The sequence below is a fragment of the Suncus etruscus genome, chromosome 1, assembly GCF_024139225.1.
Source record: "Suncus etruscus isolate mSunEtr1 chromosome 1, mSunEtr1.pri.cur, whole genome shotgun sequence".
Classification (NCBI taxonomy): domain Eukaryota; kingdom Metazoa; phylum Chordata; class Mammalia; order Eulipotyphla; family Soricidae; genus Suncus; species Suncus etruscus.
In genome coordinates, this window is record NC_064848.1 from 635,379 (window position 1) to 653,130 (window position 17,752).

General features: G+C 39.8%; 1 protein-coding gene and 1 non-coding gene across 3 annotated transcripts in view; one reads left to right on the forward strand and one right to left on the reverse strand.

Moving 5' to 3' along the window:
• Nucleotides 1-17,752, reverse strand: part of DMXL2 (Dmx like 2) — a 199,217-nt gene that overhangs the window by 86,469 nt on the left and 94,996 nt on the right. For both annotated transcript variants that reach the window (XM_049777555.1, XM_049777558.1), the window contains exons 10-15: nt 10,467-10,706; nt 9,559-9,824; nt 7,867-8,563; nt 7,368-7,489; nt 2,195-2,284; nt 883-1,000 (exon numbers count right to left, since the gene is read on the reverse strand). In XM_049777555.1, the coding sequence (XP_049633512.1) occupies nt 883-1,000; nt 2,195-2,284; nt 7,368-7,489; nt 7,867-8,563; nt 9,559-9,824; nt 10,467-10,706 (1,533 nt within the window). The remainder of the gene's footprint in view (nt 1-882; nt 1,001-2,194; nt 2,285-7,367; nt 7,490-7,866; nt 8,564-9,558; nt 9,825-10,466; nt 10,707-17,752) is intronic.
• LOC126027814 (U6 spliceosomal RNA) lies at nt 15,014-15,117 on the forward strand. Its single transcript, XR_007502330.1, has one exon. It is a non-coding gene; the product is annotated as a U6 spliceosomal RNA (small nuclear RNA).

Sequence of the window (17,752 nt, forward strand, 5' to 3'; positions counted from 1 at the left end):
ACAATTATTCGCTTACCGAATATTCGCAATAAAAAATAGCATTAGTAAGAAAAAAATCGCAAAAAATCGCATTAAACATTTGCATACCCTGAACGGAACTGCTGGGGTATGCGAATGTTTAATGTGATTTTTTCTTACTAATGCGATTTTTATTGCGATTATTCGGTAAGTGAATAATCGCGAATAATGCAATATTTGAAGGCCGGCCGCGGGCCACAAAATGTTGTACGAAGGGCCACAAATGGCGAGTTTGAGACCCCTGAATTAAGGGGATTCCCAGCATCCTATATGGTCCCCAAGCACCACCAAGAGTAATTTCTGAGCTCAGAACCAGGTGTGGCCCCGAAAGATAAAAAAAAATAAAAATAAAACATACAATAAACTTATATCCTATATTCATAATTAGTCTTTTTTGGGGGCCACATCCAGCGCTTCTCAGGGGTCACCCCTGGCTCTCTGCTCAGAAATAGCTCCTGGAAGGCTCAGGGGATCATATAGGACGCCTGGAATTAAACCCAGGTCCATCCCGGGTCAGCCACATGCATGGCAAACACCCTACTGCTGTGCTATCGCTCCGGCCTCTATTCATAATTAATCTTTAAGCAATTTACTGGAAATATTTTTGTTTTGTTTTGTTTCTGGCCAAACCGCAGCACTCAGGGGTTACTCCTGGCTCTGCACTCAGAAATTGCTCCTGGCAGGCTTGGGAGACCATAATGGGATTTCGGGGATTGAATCCAGGCCCGTCCTGGGTCAGTAGCGTGCAAGACAAACACCCTATCGCTGTGCTTTCATTCTGGCCCCAAATATCCATACTCAACATCAAGTCTCCAAGTTTCTTTAAGATTAAGGTGTCAAACTCAAGCAAATACTTAAAAGTACCTTGTTTTGGTTGAAAAAATATTTCTGATTCCTTTTTTTCCTTATCTTCCTTATGTGGTTTATATCCTATAATAAAGTCTTCTTGAAACACATGAAGCAACTGTGTATTTGAACCACACTACAAATATGAAAAAGAAATAAAGAGTTCAATCCTTGAAATTCCCTATCTCCCTCATACCTCCCCAAGAACAGTAATATATAATAAATAAATCTTCCCAAATAGGAGAGGAGTTGCTAGAGTGATGGTACAGTAAGAACCACTACCACCCTAAAAAGAAAATAAATCTTAACAATTTATCTCCTTATTGACCAACAAATCAAAGAACAAAGCAAACAACAAAAAACGAAGTATTAGTAGCATTAGAAACATCTAGTGGGCCCGGAGAGATAGCACAGCAGTGTTTGCCTTGCAAGCAGGCAATCCAGGACCAAAGGTGGTTGGTTTGAATCCCGGTGTCCCATATGGTCCCCCGTGCCTGCCAGGAGCTATTTCTGAGCAGACAGCCAGGAGTAACCCCTGAGCACCGCCGGGTGTGACCCCCCCCAAAAAAAAAAAGAAACATTTAGCAAAGAAAAATTACTTCAATAATGATAAAGCCAATGCTCTAATAAAAACCAATCAACAGAGACTGAAGAGAAAGCGCAATATGCTAAGTACTTGATTTGAATGTAGGCAGTCCATGTGTGATCCCAATACCACAGAAGAGCAGCAATGGGTTGAGAGTAATAGTCCGTAAGCACCAGGGGATCTGATCCTTAGTGCGGTGGGGGCAGAACTATGATCTGTACCCATTGGGACCCAAAACAAATAAAAAATTTTGGTCCCTGGAATCAAAGCAAATACAGTGGCACGGCACTTGCCTTGCATGTGGCCAACCTGAGTTCAATCCCTGGTTCCCCCTAAGGTTCCCACAGAGGGCTGCCAGTAGTGAGCCCTGAGTTCAGAGCCAGGAGTAAGCCGTGAGCACCACTGATTATGGCTCAAAAACAAAGAAAAAAAATAATATTCTGTCTCATAAGGCAAACACTCCAAAACTGAAGCTGAAATCAGTAACAGAAAAAGGGAAGGCCACAAACAAAAACATTATGTATTTTTCTCCCTACCTACCATTAAACAGAAAATAACATTACTGATTCAACTGAACTGGAAAAGAGTAATTCCTAAATCATTAGACTTTTACTTGAAAACAAGAAGAACTGGCTAGATTCGCTTCAAACAAAAGAATGATCCTAGAATGAGATGGATCATGTGCAGTGTAAGTGCTCTCAGACAAAATTTATTAGTATCGCCCCTTCACAAGTATGCTTTTACTTGGTTGGTTATTGCATCAAGTTCAATAATGCATCCAGGTCGGGCAGTAGACTGTTGGCTCACAATATTAAACACTTCTCCAATGAGTTTCTGTAAATAAAATAACAAAATGTTAAGACCAGCAATTTATGAATCTACTACCAACATAATACATCATCTCAGACATTAAGAAACACTCTACATATCCAATCTGACAACAGCAATTCATACATTTTTAAAAATAACTTTCTGTGCTCATTCTCAGTTCTAAAATTAACTAAGCAATTAATCAACAGTGTTGAATTAAGAATGTTTATAGATTATTTCAAGGCATCTAGTTATTTAAACATGCTTTCCTTATTTTTCAACCATAAAATTACAAAATACACACAGCTCAGAATTTAGCTTGGGTATGGCTTGCAGATCTGAAATGTCAATTTAAAAGCACCCCTCTGACCGATGGGAGGCCATGGATGAGAAGAACTAGGCTATGTGGCTTGGAATGAAGATGTCAGGATAAACTCCCCAAACTCTCCAACCTTTCTGCTTAAGAAAGTTGTCCTGGGGCTAGAGAGATAGCATGGAGGTAAGGTGTATGCAGAAGGACGGTGGTTCGAATCCAGGCATCCCATATGGTCCCCCGAGAGCCAGGAGTAACCCCTGAGCGCTGCCAGGTGTGACCCAAAAAAAAAAAAGAAAAGAAAAGAAAAGAAAAGGAAGGAAGGAAGGAAGGAAGGAAGGAAGGAAGGAAGGAAGGAAGGAAGGAAGGAAGGAAGGAAGGAAGGAAGGAAGGAAGGAAGGAAGGAAGGAAGGAAGGAAGGAAGAAAGGAAGAAAGGAAGAAAGGAAGAAAGGAAGAAAGGAAGAAAGGAAGAAAGGAAGAAAGGAAGAAAGGAAGAAAGGAAGAAAGGAAGAAAGAAAGAAAGAAAGAAAGAAAGAAAGAAAGAAAGAAAGAAAGAAAGAAAGAAAGAAAGAAAGAAAGAAAGAAAGAAAGAAAGAAAGAAAGAAAGAAAGAAAGAAAAGAAAGAAAGAAAGAAAGAAAGAAAGAAAGAAGAAAGAAAGAAAGAAAGAAAGAAAGAAAGAAAGAAAGAAAGAAAGAAAGAAAGAAAGAAAGAAAGAAAGAAAGAAAGAAAGAAAGAAAGAAAGAAAGAAAGAAAGAAAGAAAGAAAGAAAGAAAGAAAGAAAGAAAGAAAGAAAGAAAGAAAGAAAGAAAGTTGTCCTGGTAGAAAATATTTGCCCAGAATTCATCTGAGAAAGAGTTAATATCCATCAGAGATAAGACAGTTGTAAGGCTCTTCGACTGTAAGTTCAATATTCGGTGTCAGCAAGGGGATTTCTTCTGAGAACTCTGTGTATGGGCAATTGTCCTTCCACTAAAACTTTACTTTGTCCTCTTTGCATCATTGTTCTCATAATTAAAAATAAAAAATTAATTAAAAAAAAAGGGGGACAGAGAGATAGTGGGCACTTGTCTTGCATGTGGCTGATCCAGATTCAATTCCCAGCATACCATATAAAAGATACCCTTATCCACTGCTAAAGAATGTAGGCTGTCTGACCTCTTTAGAGAAAATATACACACTCTTCAAAAAACTAAGAAATGTGCTTCCATACATCCACTTCTCAGAACCTGTCCAAGACTCCAAAACACTATTTTGGAAAAAAAAAATTTTTTTTCACTCCTATGTTCACTGCCACAATATTCACAATAGCTAAGATCTGGAAACACTCATACTACCAAAGACTGGTGACTACCTAAAGAAATCATGGTACATACACACAATGAAACACTACTTGGCTAAAAGAAAAAATCATACAATTTGCCCCTCTAGGGATGGGACTAAAGGGGAACATACTGAACGAAGTCAGCCAGAAGGAAAAAGACAAACACAAAATGATCTCTTGCATATGTGGGATATAAAAAAGCAGAGTCGGGGAATAAGAAATGGCCAAATAAACAGAATGAGGCATTCATCCTCACACATGTTTGCATGCTGGATCCTATTTGGATGTTCTTATCTACCCACCACATATTTTTTCTTCTTGAACAAATAACCCTTAACATCAGTGTTACAGTTCTGGAGCCTCACTGTGGCTCTGGAGGCCTTTAGGCATTGCCAGAGAGATCCAGGTAATCCCTGGCACCAAGCATTGAGCCACTGGTCTGGTTCAAATATTGCCAGAAGGAGTCTCAGGGTCACTTGAGCACTGTTTGGAAAATTCCTCCCAGAATACATATATATATATATACATATATATATATATAAAAGAATAAAACAGCTACAGAAGATTGGCTGACAAGATCTGTTTTATTTCAGCGAAGTGCATAACAAGCTGTCTCATGGAAATCTTTGAGACAAAATGGAGAGTTGTTTTTTGTTGTTTTTTTTTAGGGCCACACCCAGCAGTGCTCATACTCCTGTCTCTCGCTCTCAAGAAATATTCCTGGGGCCCGGAGAGATAGCACAGCAGCATTTGCCTTGCAAGCAGCCGATCCAGGACCAAAGGTGGTTGGTTCGAATCCTGGTGTCCCATATGGTCCCCCATTCCTGCCAGGAGCTATTTCTGAGCAGAGAGCCAGGAGTAACCCCTGAGCACTGCCGGGTTTGACCCAAAAACCAAAGGAAAAAAAAAATATTCCTGGAGGGCTTGGAGAAACATGAGATGCCAGGGATCAATCCTGTGTAGGTCATGTGCAAGGGCAAACACCCTACCCATCTCTTCAGCTCAGAGACAGTTTTCAAGTATATTTACTGCTAGGCTCTCTACTCACTCCTATCCAGCTTTTTTTTCTTGGTTTTTGGGTCACACCCGGCAACACTCAGGGGTTACTCCTGGCTCTATGCTCAGAAATCACCCCTGGCAGGCACGGGGGACCATATGGGATGCCAGGATTTGAACCACCATCCTTCTGCATGAAAGGCAAACGCCTTACCTCCATGCTATTTCTCCGGCCCCCCATCCAGCTTTTTAATAACTAATTTGGATGAAGATGAAGAAATAGCACTTATCAAATAGGTGGATCCTGAAGGCCTAAAGTGTTAACGAATAATCTGGGTCCAGAAAGATACTGCAAAGCTATACATTTAAACCTAGCAAGATGAAATATGACAGAGAAAATAGGCATATGTTTGCACCTCAAATACAAATGCACAAATTCAGAATGGCTTATTGTCATGATAGAGTGTTTGGGCTATTTAACAGCCATCTTGGGAGAAAACAATTACAGAGAAAGTAAAATGTGGCTGCTAAAACAACAGTACCTAATGAGAGGGGTCATAATATCGCAGCATTCTAATGATCCTACAATGTAAGACTATAGACCAACTGAACAGTTAAAGAAGAGTAAGAAATATTAAATATAAAATAGAGGAATAAATTAACAAATGAAACACAGGTCTAGTTTAAGAGAAGGCAGGAATTACAAAACCATTACAGGAATGAGGGGCTCTCATCTGCAAAATATAAACAGATTTGGGGCCAGCGAGGTGGCGCTAGAGGTAAGGTGTCTGCCTTGCAAGCGCTAGCCAAGGAAGGACCACGGTTCAATCCCACGGCGTCCCATATGGTCCCCCAAGCCAGGGTCAATTTCTGATCGCTTAGCCAGGAGTAACCCCTGAGCATCAAATGGGTGTGGCCCAAACAAACAAACAAACAAACAAAAAAAGATGAACAGATTTATTCCAAATGGAAACAGGTCAAATAAATTTAAGAAACATTTAGTAGTTTTTTAGTAGTTGGAGTAATAGTGCAGCAGATAGGGTGCTTGCCTTGTGCATAGCTGCCCCTTGCTTCCATTGCCAGCACCCCTGTCTTCTGACTCCACTCAGGAGTACCCCTAAGCATTAAGTCCTGGAAATCCACATTTTATTCCAATATAATAAATAGTAGGATAATTAAAAGGATGTGCTGCCTTTAGACTTGAGTTTTCTTCCTTAGATATAGATGAAAAACTGGCAGGAATGTGATGTAGGGATATAAAACATCAGACAGATAGTTAGACTAACTGGCTTTTAAAAGTATCTTTCAGATCTAATTTTGAGATGTTACTTTTCTACACTTTGTCTAAGCCAAACCTTAGGCTCTAGTCCAATTAGCTTCCTCCCTGTTTCTAAAACAAATCTCATTAAATGTACATGTACTTTCCTGTGTTATGTCCAGTTACTTCCAGGCCAATCTATCAGTCACATAAAGTACAAAGACTTTCTAAACTTTATCTGTCTACAAGAAGTAATCAAAACACTGTCTTAACAAAGTCTAATCTTTCCCCTAAATTATGAAACATTCCTAGTGCCATTTGTTTGGAAACTAATTATATGTCACCTCAGGTGCTTCATCTATCTTAAACTGTTAAATTTCTGTTAAGAATTTCTCTGTCGGGGCTGGTGTGGTAGCTCAGGCTGTAAGGCATCTGCCTTGTGCACACTAGCCTAGAATGGACTGAGGTTTGATCCCCCGGTGTCCCATATGGTCCCCAAACCAGGAGTGATTTCTGAGTGCATAGCCAGGAGTAACCCCTGAGCATCATCGGGTGTGGCCAAAAACCAAAGCAAAATCAAACCAAACAAAAAGAATCTCTCTAGAGGTGGAGAGATATTACAGTAGCAAGGGTGCTTGTGATGATGTGACCGACCCAAGGTTTTTCCCTGAAATTCTATATGGTTCCTGTACCTGTCAGGTGAGATCCCTGACAACAAAGTCAGGAGTAAGCCTTGTGCATCAACAGGTATGGCCCCAAACTAAAACAATAAAATGTCACAGTATTTGGGAAGATGAAGACAGCGTTTCCTCAAATATAAAATGCACTTATATGTATGATCTGACTATAGTTTTGTTTTGTTTTGTTTTGTTTTTTGGTTTTTTGGGCCACACCCGGTAATGCTCAGGGGTTACTCCTGGCTATGTGCTTAGAAGTTGCTCCTGGCTTGGGGGACCATATGGGACGCCGGGGGATCGAACCGCGGTCCATCCAAGGCTAGCGCAGGCAAGGCAGGCACCTTACCTCTTGCGCCACCGCCCGGCCCCAGACTATAGTTTTTATTTGTATACCTCAGAATGCATAAATAAAGAACACATTTGTCAGAGTCCAGAATATATATTCACCACCTGAACGGCAATTAGCAAAGACACAAGATACAGTAAAAAGAGAATTCCTTGTCATCTCAGACATATTCATAAAGACCAGTAAATACTTACTGAAGATTCGGGGTCTGAAAGCTCATCCAATAATTTCCTTGCATCTACCACAGCCTGATAGAGTCTCAGATTTGTGCCATCAGAAGCAACAAAGCAAGCACTGGCAGAATTACAATATGTGCCTAAGGAATTAAATGCTTGGAATTAAAATGTAGTTTACTGTTAACTCAAGTCTGAGAAATGCTTTTCTTTTTATTTCTTTTTTTTTTTATTCTTGTGCTTTTCTTTTTAGGTATAACCATGTTCATGATCATAATTATACAAGTAGGGAATATAAAATTATATAGTTTTAAATTATATTTTAATTCAATAGAAAGTTGATGAAAGGGAAAAGATAAATGTTTCTAGAAATTTTGAACAGTAAGTTTGGTGTCTATATGATGAATTAATGACATGTAGAACATACATAAGAACATGTATAAGCACCAACATATAGAAGTCATTTTCTAAAGTAAAAATTTAAGGCTTTAATTATTTTATAATTAAAATAGAAACTTACCAAGACAATAACTGGGAATAAGAGTTGGAAGCCAAGCAACATTAGAGAAGGCTGAAGTATGTAAAGAATTAATTCTAGCCAATTCTGATACTCCTCCAGTGTATGATAAAGGTCCAATTGGGTCTACACGCCATAGAATAAGTTCACTGTAAATTGCATTTGGATCATGAAATGTACATGTTGCGGCATTTCTAAGGGCCTGCTTGGAGGGGCCTTTTACATGTCTTATAGGATCCATCAATTTACGTAGTTTAATGTCTGAGTCCCACTGACTATCAGATTCAGGAGTCAACAGAGCATTATGATGAGATGAAGTAAGTAACAGTGGTAAAACTGAATGGCATGCCAGGTCATTAAGGTGAAATCGATGACCACAGTATCTAAATTTGTGAGATACAGTTAGAACAGTGGTAAAGGCAGATTTATCAGCAAAAGTGACAGCCCACTGGTTCAGAGAGCCGTCTATGTGTTTAGAGACCATCATTACTGTGGGAGCTACAATGTTCATATTTGTGCAATGAGATCGAGACTGTGGCTGTGATCCATGAGGACTGTCTGCAGCCACCAACTCTACATGTGACTGAATGTGGTGAGAGTCTTTCAAGGCATTTATGCAGGCGTACATCATGATATTTTTACTAAGAGAACTTGCATCGCCAGATGGAAATGCAACAGGTATCCGGGAAGAAAAAGAAACCTGAAAAACACAATGACATGATTCATTGTGAGAAGTTGCCTCCTCCCAAAAAAGGCTTCCAGAAATACTTCCATTCCCTAAGTGCCAAATCCCAGCTGCCTAGCAAAAATTATCTCTTTATAGTCTGTTTCCTTTTTTCTATTTATATAATTTCTCTATTCATAATCCCAGAGAAGAATGAAAAAAACAAATTTCAAGCATTTGATTATATACTTAAATGGCCACTACCACAAATCTACATAAAGTGGAGAATAACAGGTGGCCTGAATTAAAACCAGGGCAAAATGGAGCCAGAGTGATAACACAGTGGGTAGGGCATTTGCCTTGCAGTTGGCTGACCCAGGTTCTATCCCCAGGATCCATTAAGGTTCCCCAAGACTGCCAGAGTAACTCCTTAGTGCCATTGGGTGTGGCCCAAAAAGCAAATAATGTTTACCAAAAAAAAAAAAAAAACCAGGGCAAAGGGGGCTGATTCACATCATGGTTGTTTCTCAGGCATATCCAAAATACTGTAAATTCACATGGGAAAAGTTTACATTTATATTAAAAAATTCAGTATTTGGTTTATTTGTTTGCTTGTTTTTTGTTTTTTGTGCCACACCCAGTGACACTCAGGGGTTACTCCTTGCTATGCACTCAGAAATAGCTCCTAGCTTGGGGATAACGGGGATTGAATCCAGGTCTGCCCTGAGTCAGCCATGTGTAAGGCAAATGCCCTACCACTGTGCTATCACTCTAGCCTCTAACATTCAGTATTTGAATATCTCAAATTCACCTAACTTACATCACTTCTGTAGTATTTGTAGTCCCTGACTCCTATTCCTACGAATATTACATTTCAGTAACTATTATTATGTATTTGGAATTATTAACATGAATAATTACAAGTATTATTACTTTTTAATTATCAGCCCAGAATTAACTATTTGGGTAATTCTGAAATCTGCTTAAGTCTTCACCATATTTCCTTTTTAAAGAAATATAATAATATATACCTGGACTTGTCTAAATATCCCAGGATTATATTCATCCAAATATTTTACATGCCATACTAGGAAGGTACCATCTACTGGGTGTATAGTAAAAAGCATGTCAGGATTCTTATTCCATTCAGCTAGTAGCATTTCGATCTTCCGATCAAGCAGGACAGTGGGGAGTGGTAGAGAAGCACTGGGTCGTGAGCAGGTTCTGGGACTGCCCTCTCCATCTTCATGTTCTGATGACCCAGTACCTGCCTCAGATTCTCTATCCAGGGACAAATCTGAATCAAGATAATAAATGGAACAATACATACTAAAAATCAGTACATACAAAAGGTATGGTAAAAGTAAAGTGCTAGACTATCAAGAAATCACTTACTAAGCATAAGTACTACAAAGCATACATCCCTTTCCCAAGTTTTTGTCTGAAAACTATTTTTTATTTTGAGATATATTAAAATTGTATTCACTTATTAATATTACCATACTACTACTATTAGTAATCATAAAAACTTTTCTTGAAAAAGGATATGGTTTTCTGTTTTGTTTTGTTTTGTTTGTTTTTTGTTTTTTTGTTTTGGTCACACCCGCAGAGCTCAGGGTTTACTCCTGGCTCTATGCTCAGAAATTGCCCCTGGCAGGCTTGGGGGATGCCGGGATTCGAACCGCCGTCCTTCAGCATGAAAGGCAGATGCCTTACCTCCATGCTCTCTCTCCGGCCCCAGAATAAGGTTTTCTAAGTAGGTTATTACCAAGAGCAGTATGTTACCAAAAACACAAACAAGTTAGATGGTCAGCAAGTATTTATGGAAATGAAATATCAAAGGGTAGGAAAGAAAAATAAGAATGTATTACACACTGAAGAGGAAGAACAGAAAGTTACTAACTCAGAAAAAAAGAAAAATCTGAATGAGGCTACTAACCATGGTCGAGCTTCATACGTAAACCCCGCTCTCTTTCCTCTTGTGACCGTTCTTCATCTTCTCTAGTTGCATCATTACTTTCAAGATCAACTTGCTTTTCAGAAAGTTTCCGTAACTGCTGCATAAATATCTCAGTTGATGATGTAAAATGGAATTCCTTATTGTTTAACCAATGGACTACAAAGCCGCCGTTTCCATCATCAGTGTTAAACACAGTGCCAATCAGGACATTCGGAATATCTGTAGAAACAGAAAAGGTAGCATTCTGATAAGAATTTTAATGTCGGGGCCAGAGAGATAGCATGGAGGTAGGGCATTTGCCTTGCATGCAGAAGGATGGTGGTTCGAATCCCAGCATCCTATATGGTCCCCCATGCCTGTCACAGGCGATTTCTGAGCATAGAGTCAGAAGTAATCCCTGAGCACTGCCGGGTGTGAACCCCTGCCCCAAAAAAAAAGAATCTTAATGCCTTCAAATATACTAAAACTGCTAGATAAATAATAATTCTGTGCTTGCACAGAAAGGCATTAAGACAACCCTTAGCTGAAGCTAACAGTAAATGTAAATATTAGTAAAGATTATATTAATTAAATTGAATTTTTTCTTTTTTTTCTTTTGGTTTTTGGGTCACACCTGGAAGCACTCAGGAATTACTCCTGGCTCTGTGTTCAGAAATTGCTCCTGGACTGGAGAGATAGCACAGCAGCAGGGCGTTTGAGTTGCATGCAACTGACCCAGTACGGACCCAGGTTTGATTCCCAGGCCTTCCCTTCCCCAAGCCTGCCAGGAGCGATTTCTGAGCACAGAGCCAGGAGTAACCTCTGAACACCACCGTGTGGCCCAAACCCCTCCCCCACAAAAAAAAAAAAAAGAAAGAAATTGCTCCTGGCAGGCTTGAGGGACCATATGGGAGACCAGGCATCGAACCCGGGTCCATCCCAGATCAGCTGCATGCAAGGCAAATGTCCTACTGTTGTGCTATCTCTCCGGCCCCTAATTGAATTTCTAATTTTAAAATGAAGTACATGAAATGTACAAGTATTTACTGACTCCTGGTCTGGGTACAAAAGAACAGAAGGATAAAACATAAAAAGCAGCTGTTTAAGATGTTTTTTAAAGATCTGGAGAAACTTAAAGTGGTATTAGAAGTTATAGAGAATTGCTTCTGATTTGTTTTGGTGCTATGATCGTGTGAACTGACTTTCTTGCCTTTAATAAAATACTTGTATTTTCTGCTGGAAGATTGTGGGTGTGGGCTGAGACTGATTTTTTGGTGGCAGCTGAGTCTGGCAGGGCTCAGCCCGTCTCCATTCTGAAAAGAATCCCAGTTTTCAGCTTGCGGTCTGGTCCCACCTGAGAAGGTCCTGATGCTTCTTTTTTTTTTTTCTTTTTTTAATTTTTTAATTTTGAATTATGAGAACAAAAGATGCAAAGAAAGAGGACAAGGTAAAGTTACAGTGGAAGGACAATCACCCATAACATAATTCTCAGAAGAAGTCCCCTTGCTGATATCTTAACTTTGAACTTTCAGCCAAAGAACGTTAAGATAAAATAAAACAGAATCCATGTGCGATTATTTTGTCCCTCGAGTCCCCAGATTGTAGCACATTATAATATTTCTTAACAGCACACAAGGCAATCTAAAGCCATCAAACTTACGTAACTCCTTAAACATTAGAGGCATAGTATTTTTTACATTTCCATGTACATAAATATTAGCTTAAGTTAACCTCAAATTTTAAGTGGGTGCATTTTAAGGATTAGAGTCAAAAGAGCACAGTAAAAACGGTGTTAGAGTGGCAATTGTTGTTTACATAGGCCCACCAAAATATGAGAGGCATGGAAAGGAATAACCATGGCCTAAATACAAAGAGATCCTACCCCTGAAGTTTTCCTGGCATAAGACCAGCTCTAGGCTTCAGGCAAGTTATTGTCCGATCCAAGACATTGTCCGTAGTGCCAAACACACTTTTCACACAGTCTCTGTTGTTGGTATCATGTTTCTGTATTAAAGATTCTGGAATCTGTATGTCCTACATTGAAGTCATGATGTGGAGTTGTCTTCTCGTTTCACCTCACCATGAAAGGGCAATGCAGGAAGCCCTTTCCTGTAAGCAGGTTGTTGTTGTTAAGTCTTCTCAGTGTTAAGGGAAGTCTCTTTTGAGCAGGACGATGTCTGAGCAGTGGTAGGGTCTTCCGTGGTAGAGGATTGCTTCCAGGTGATGTTATAGACAAACCTCACAATTAAGGGGCAATACAGCAAGCCCTGCCCAGTAAGCAGGTCATTGTTCTTGTTGTCTTCTCAGTGTTAAGGGGTGTTTCTTTTGAGTAGATAGATGTCAGGGCAGCTGTAGGGTCTTCCCTGGTACAGGAATGCCACCAGGTGATGTTATATACAACCTTGGATGTTTTGTAAATGTCTTCTGTAGATCAAGGGGTGAATGGAGAATGCCCATTCTTCTGAGGCCTGTGCCTGGTCTTTATGTCAATGTTCAGGGTGTAAGATCTCATTGCACTACAAGATTTGTGTGTTCCCATCTCTATTAGATAAGAACCTATTGGTATGTATAGTATTTTCCCATTTTAGTGTGCCTAAGCAAACAAGAAATAAAGCCACGTGGTGCTATCAGATATATGGGGGCGTAAGAATATTTCCAACAAGACCCATGACTTGGTTCAAACATAAGTATTAAACTGAGGGATTCTTTCACACCAAATTCCATATTGAGCAGTTCACAAAGAGAAGATAAAAAACATGGGGGGGGGGGATCGTCACTGTATAAGAAAATATTCAGCAAAAGTTTATAGACGTCAAAGAAAACACCCATAAAATGTTGAAAACATATAAGTGTCTTTTTTATGCCTTTTAAAATAGTTGGGTGGGTGTTAATTCTAGGGCACCACTTTGGTCTGAGACTTAGGACTCTACAGTACTTAAGTTAGAAAGGGTAAATAAGGAGTAATGATGATAGGAATTAAAGAAGTTAAAGAGAAATATGAACTTATGAAGGGGTATGCAAAAGGGCAGAGTACAAAATGGACATTCTGCATACATAAAAACATAATTCAATGATAGTGAGTACTATTAATGTTTCTTGTGTGAGTACTATTAATGTTTCTTGTGCGTGCTGGGGCGATAGCCCCCGCGCGATTCTGAAAATATAGACTGGACAGAGATTACCAGTGACTTCAAGAAGCTGGGAGGCCAGAAGTTCAGAGCCCCACCCAGACCCTCCCTAAGGAGCTGAATGGATAATGGGGGAAGGCCTAGGGTACCTTCAAGCTCCACCAAGGGAGCCAACTCACCGGCTTGCCCAGGCATGTGGCCCGGGAAAGCCCTGGAGATCTGGAGCAAGGCGGTAGAGGGGTACTGGGGTTACCCAAGTCCCGCACCCCCACTAGGCCTGGTCAAGCAGACCTCCGACATGGCGGGGGCCTGCCAAACCTCCTCCTGCTAGACTCCCCCTGATGCTTCTTATACCAGCCACCTTTCTGAGTTAAAAAAAAAAAAAAAAAAAGAAGAAGGCCCAGCTCCACTAGCAAGCTCCAAAATATGGTCAGACTCCTTCCAGGTAGTATGGTCCAGGCTGATACTTCTGAGGCATTCTCAGAATGGCGGAGGGCAGATTCCCCTGACTGCTTCAACCCACAGCAGCCCAGTGCAATACCCTACATCCCTTGACAGAAACAGAACTCCACAACTTAACCTTTTCAAAGGTCAGAAAGAAGTTCCATCAAAAGGTTAAGAAGCTCCACAACTTAAACTTAGGAAACTGCCACACTACCAAATTTGTTTCATATCTACAGATACTAGACCATGAGGAGACACTTCAAAAAAATTTTTGTTGTTGTTGTTCATGAGCCACACCCAGCACGCTCAGGGGTTGTTCCTGGCAGGCTCAGGGGACCATATGGGATGCTAGAGACTGAACTAGACCTGTCTCGGTTCAGCCTAGGGCAAGGCAAATGCCCTACCACTGTGCTACTGCTCTGGCCCCAACACCTCATAATTTTAAAGTATTGTCAGCCTAGTAGCACTCAGAAATCACTTCTGGTGCATTCAGGGGACCATTTGGGATACATACAAGGCAAGCACCCTACCTGCTGTTTTTTCACTCTAGACCCATGTCTAAGCTTTGATCATTCCATGTGCCTTTGTATTGTAACCAATAATATAAAGAAAATTTGTTTGTGCCTGCAAGGGGAGAGACCAAAGTGGTGGGTAGGAAATTGGGGACACTGGTGAAGCAAAGGTCATACTAGTAGTGGGACTAGTGGCTGGTCATTTAATGTATGAAATGCCAGTATAATAAACAACTTGGTAAATCATATTGTTATAATTTTTAAACACTTAATTCCATAAGTTAATCATTAATTTGGTAATAATTTAATAAAATACTTGCTTTGCACATGGCATCCCTCGTGGTGCTTATGATCACCCTCTATTAGACTAAGAAAGGTTTGTTTACTGTTAGCTTACCAAGGATTGTATACATTTTCGATAACATATTAATATTTAATTTGTATTTTTAAAAAACAACTTGCTGTGCTCGCTTCGGCAGCACATATACTAAAATTGAAATGATACAGAGATTAGCATGGCCCCTGCGCAAGAATCACACGCAAATTCATAAAGCGTTCCATATTTTTTAAAAATAAATAAAATAAAAAAACAACAACTTGCTGATGTGTAAAAGAATGATGTGCAATGAATGATACTTTGAATGATATTTATGATATGACAAAAGGTGCCTGGATGACTCCTTGATGAAAAGAACCTACTTGGCCTCAGTTCAGTCCCCCAAGTTCTGCTATAAGAAGCCCTGTGCACAGAACTAAGAGGACTTCTGAGAACTGCCAGTTGTGATCAGAATACAAAAAGATAAATAAAAACAAAAGTTAACTACTATGCAGTCAACTTACTGCTTACTATCAATATTGAATTCTATTTTAAATTGAATTCTAATAACAGTACCTTTAGGAAAGGGTCTTCTTTTTTTTTTTTTTTTTTTGGATTTTGGGCCACACCTGGTGACACTCAGGGGTTATTCCTGGCTAAGTGCTCAGGAATCTTGCTCCTGGCCTGAGGGCATACGGGACACAAGGGATCAAGAACTGAGATCCATATGGGTCAGCCTCGAGCAAGGTAAATGCCCTACCACTCTAGACCCAGAAAAGGTTCTTTTAAAAGGCTTACAAAGGAGGCAGTTTAATAGTAGAGGTGTATGCTTTCTATACATGAGAGCCCGAATTAGATCCTCAAAATCACACATACACACAAATTAGTTAACACACTTATCAGATAAATAAGACACATTTAATTAGCTTATCACAGCACTCAAATCACAAATGCAAGGTGCATGGGTAAAAACAGGTAATTCTTATTCTAATAGCCACATTTTAAAAGGTAAAAAGAAGGCCAGAGTGGTGGCACAATGGTAGGGCATTTATTTGCCTTGCACACAGCTGACCTTAGGATGGACCAAAATTTGATCCCTGGAGTCCTGGAATAGTCCCTCAAGCCAGGAGCAATTTCTGAGTGCATAAGCCAGGAGTAACCCCTGAGTATCACTGAGTGTTGCTCAAAAACCAAATTAATAATAATAATAATAATAATAATAAGGTAAAAAGAGGGCCAGAGCAATAGCGCAGCAGCGATATGGCATTTGCCTTGCATGTTGATCCAGGATGGGACAGACCTTGGTTTGATCCCCGGTATCCCCTATGGTCCCCCAAGCCAGGAGCGATTTCTGGGCACATAAGCCAGGAGTAACCCCTGAGCATCACCAGTATAGCCCAAACAACAACAACAACAACAACAACAAAAAACATGTAATTTCAGTAACTTATTTTACTTGATCCAAAATACACAAAATAATATTTCTCTGTGTAATTAGTACTGAACAAAATTATTGACATATTTCCCTCAATCAGGCTGCAGGAATTCTCAGGCATCCGTAGTATGCTTTGCAGTATCTCCCAATTTCTATTTTTTGTTTGTTTTTTTGTTTTGTTTTGTTTTTCAGCTTAAATGGCAGTTTTTTATTCATACTACATTCCAAAAATTATAGAAAAGTCTATTGCTTTAAGATACCATAAAATGACATCTCAACAACAAAAACAACAACAACAACTGATTTTTAGTATACAGTAAGAAGAAGAGAATTATTCTTAATTTTTTGGTTAATTTAGTAAACTTATATCTTAGGCATATGTTTGGGCAAGTATCTCCCAATTTCACATGCAAAAGAATCTACCTGGAGTCAGCAGCAGGGGTCAGGTCAGTGTTTTAGAATCACAGGTACAATAGAGGAGACTTCTGATGATCATCCCTTTGAGACTATTTACTGAAAAACAGCTTTCCAAAATTAAAATCTAAATAGGTCTAAAATTCTAAACTAATTAAAAATACATTAAAATGTATAAACTCCTGGGCCGGAGAAATAGCACCAGCGGCGTTTGCCTTGTAAGCAACCGATCTAGGACCTAAGGTGGTTGGTTCGAATCCCAGTGTCCCATATGGTCCCCCATGCCTGCCAAGAGTAGTATCCTGCCAGATAGACAGGAGTAACCCCTGAGCACTGCCGGTGTGGCATAAAACAAAACAAAAACAAAAAAAATGTATAAGCCGCTAGGGTGAGATGAAAAGACTATGAGTAGAAACTAAGATATGCTGATTTCTAAGAAAAAATGCAAAGATATAGTTATTAAAATTTGAAGGAGGATAAGAGTGAAAGTATAAATGAAATGGAAATTATATCCTTAGACAGAGTACCATCAGTAGTGTTCCCAGGTTCAACTGAAGCTTTGATTTTTACTTAGAATTCATAGAATCTAGGTTAACATTTTTACATTCTAGACAAGCAAAGACACTGAAAATACTTATTTAAAACTATTCCCTAAGAATCACAAAGTCCAAAACTTCTCCTGCTTGTGCCTGTCAGCCTGTGTTTCTGAATCCCTGAAAGTCTCCTCAGAGGCCTAGGGAGCGCACCCCCAAAAAACTGCATTTTGAAGCTGCCCAGTAAGTACATTCTGGCTGTGGAGGTCACCGTCCAATAAGCTGAACACTCTGGCCTGTGGAGGCTCCGCCCTCTTGTGCCTTTGTTCACTCTGAGGATTTAAGGGAAACTTCTCCTGCCTGTGCCTGTCTGCCTGTGTTTCTGAATCTATGAAGGTCTCCTCAGAGGCCTAGGGAGCGCACCCCAAAAAACTGTCAACTAGAGGCAGCAGAAGCTGCACACTCTTTCTAAACCAATGAACCCCACCACAAGACACAGGAAAA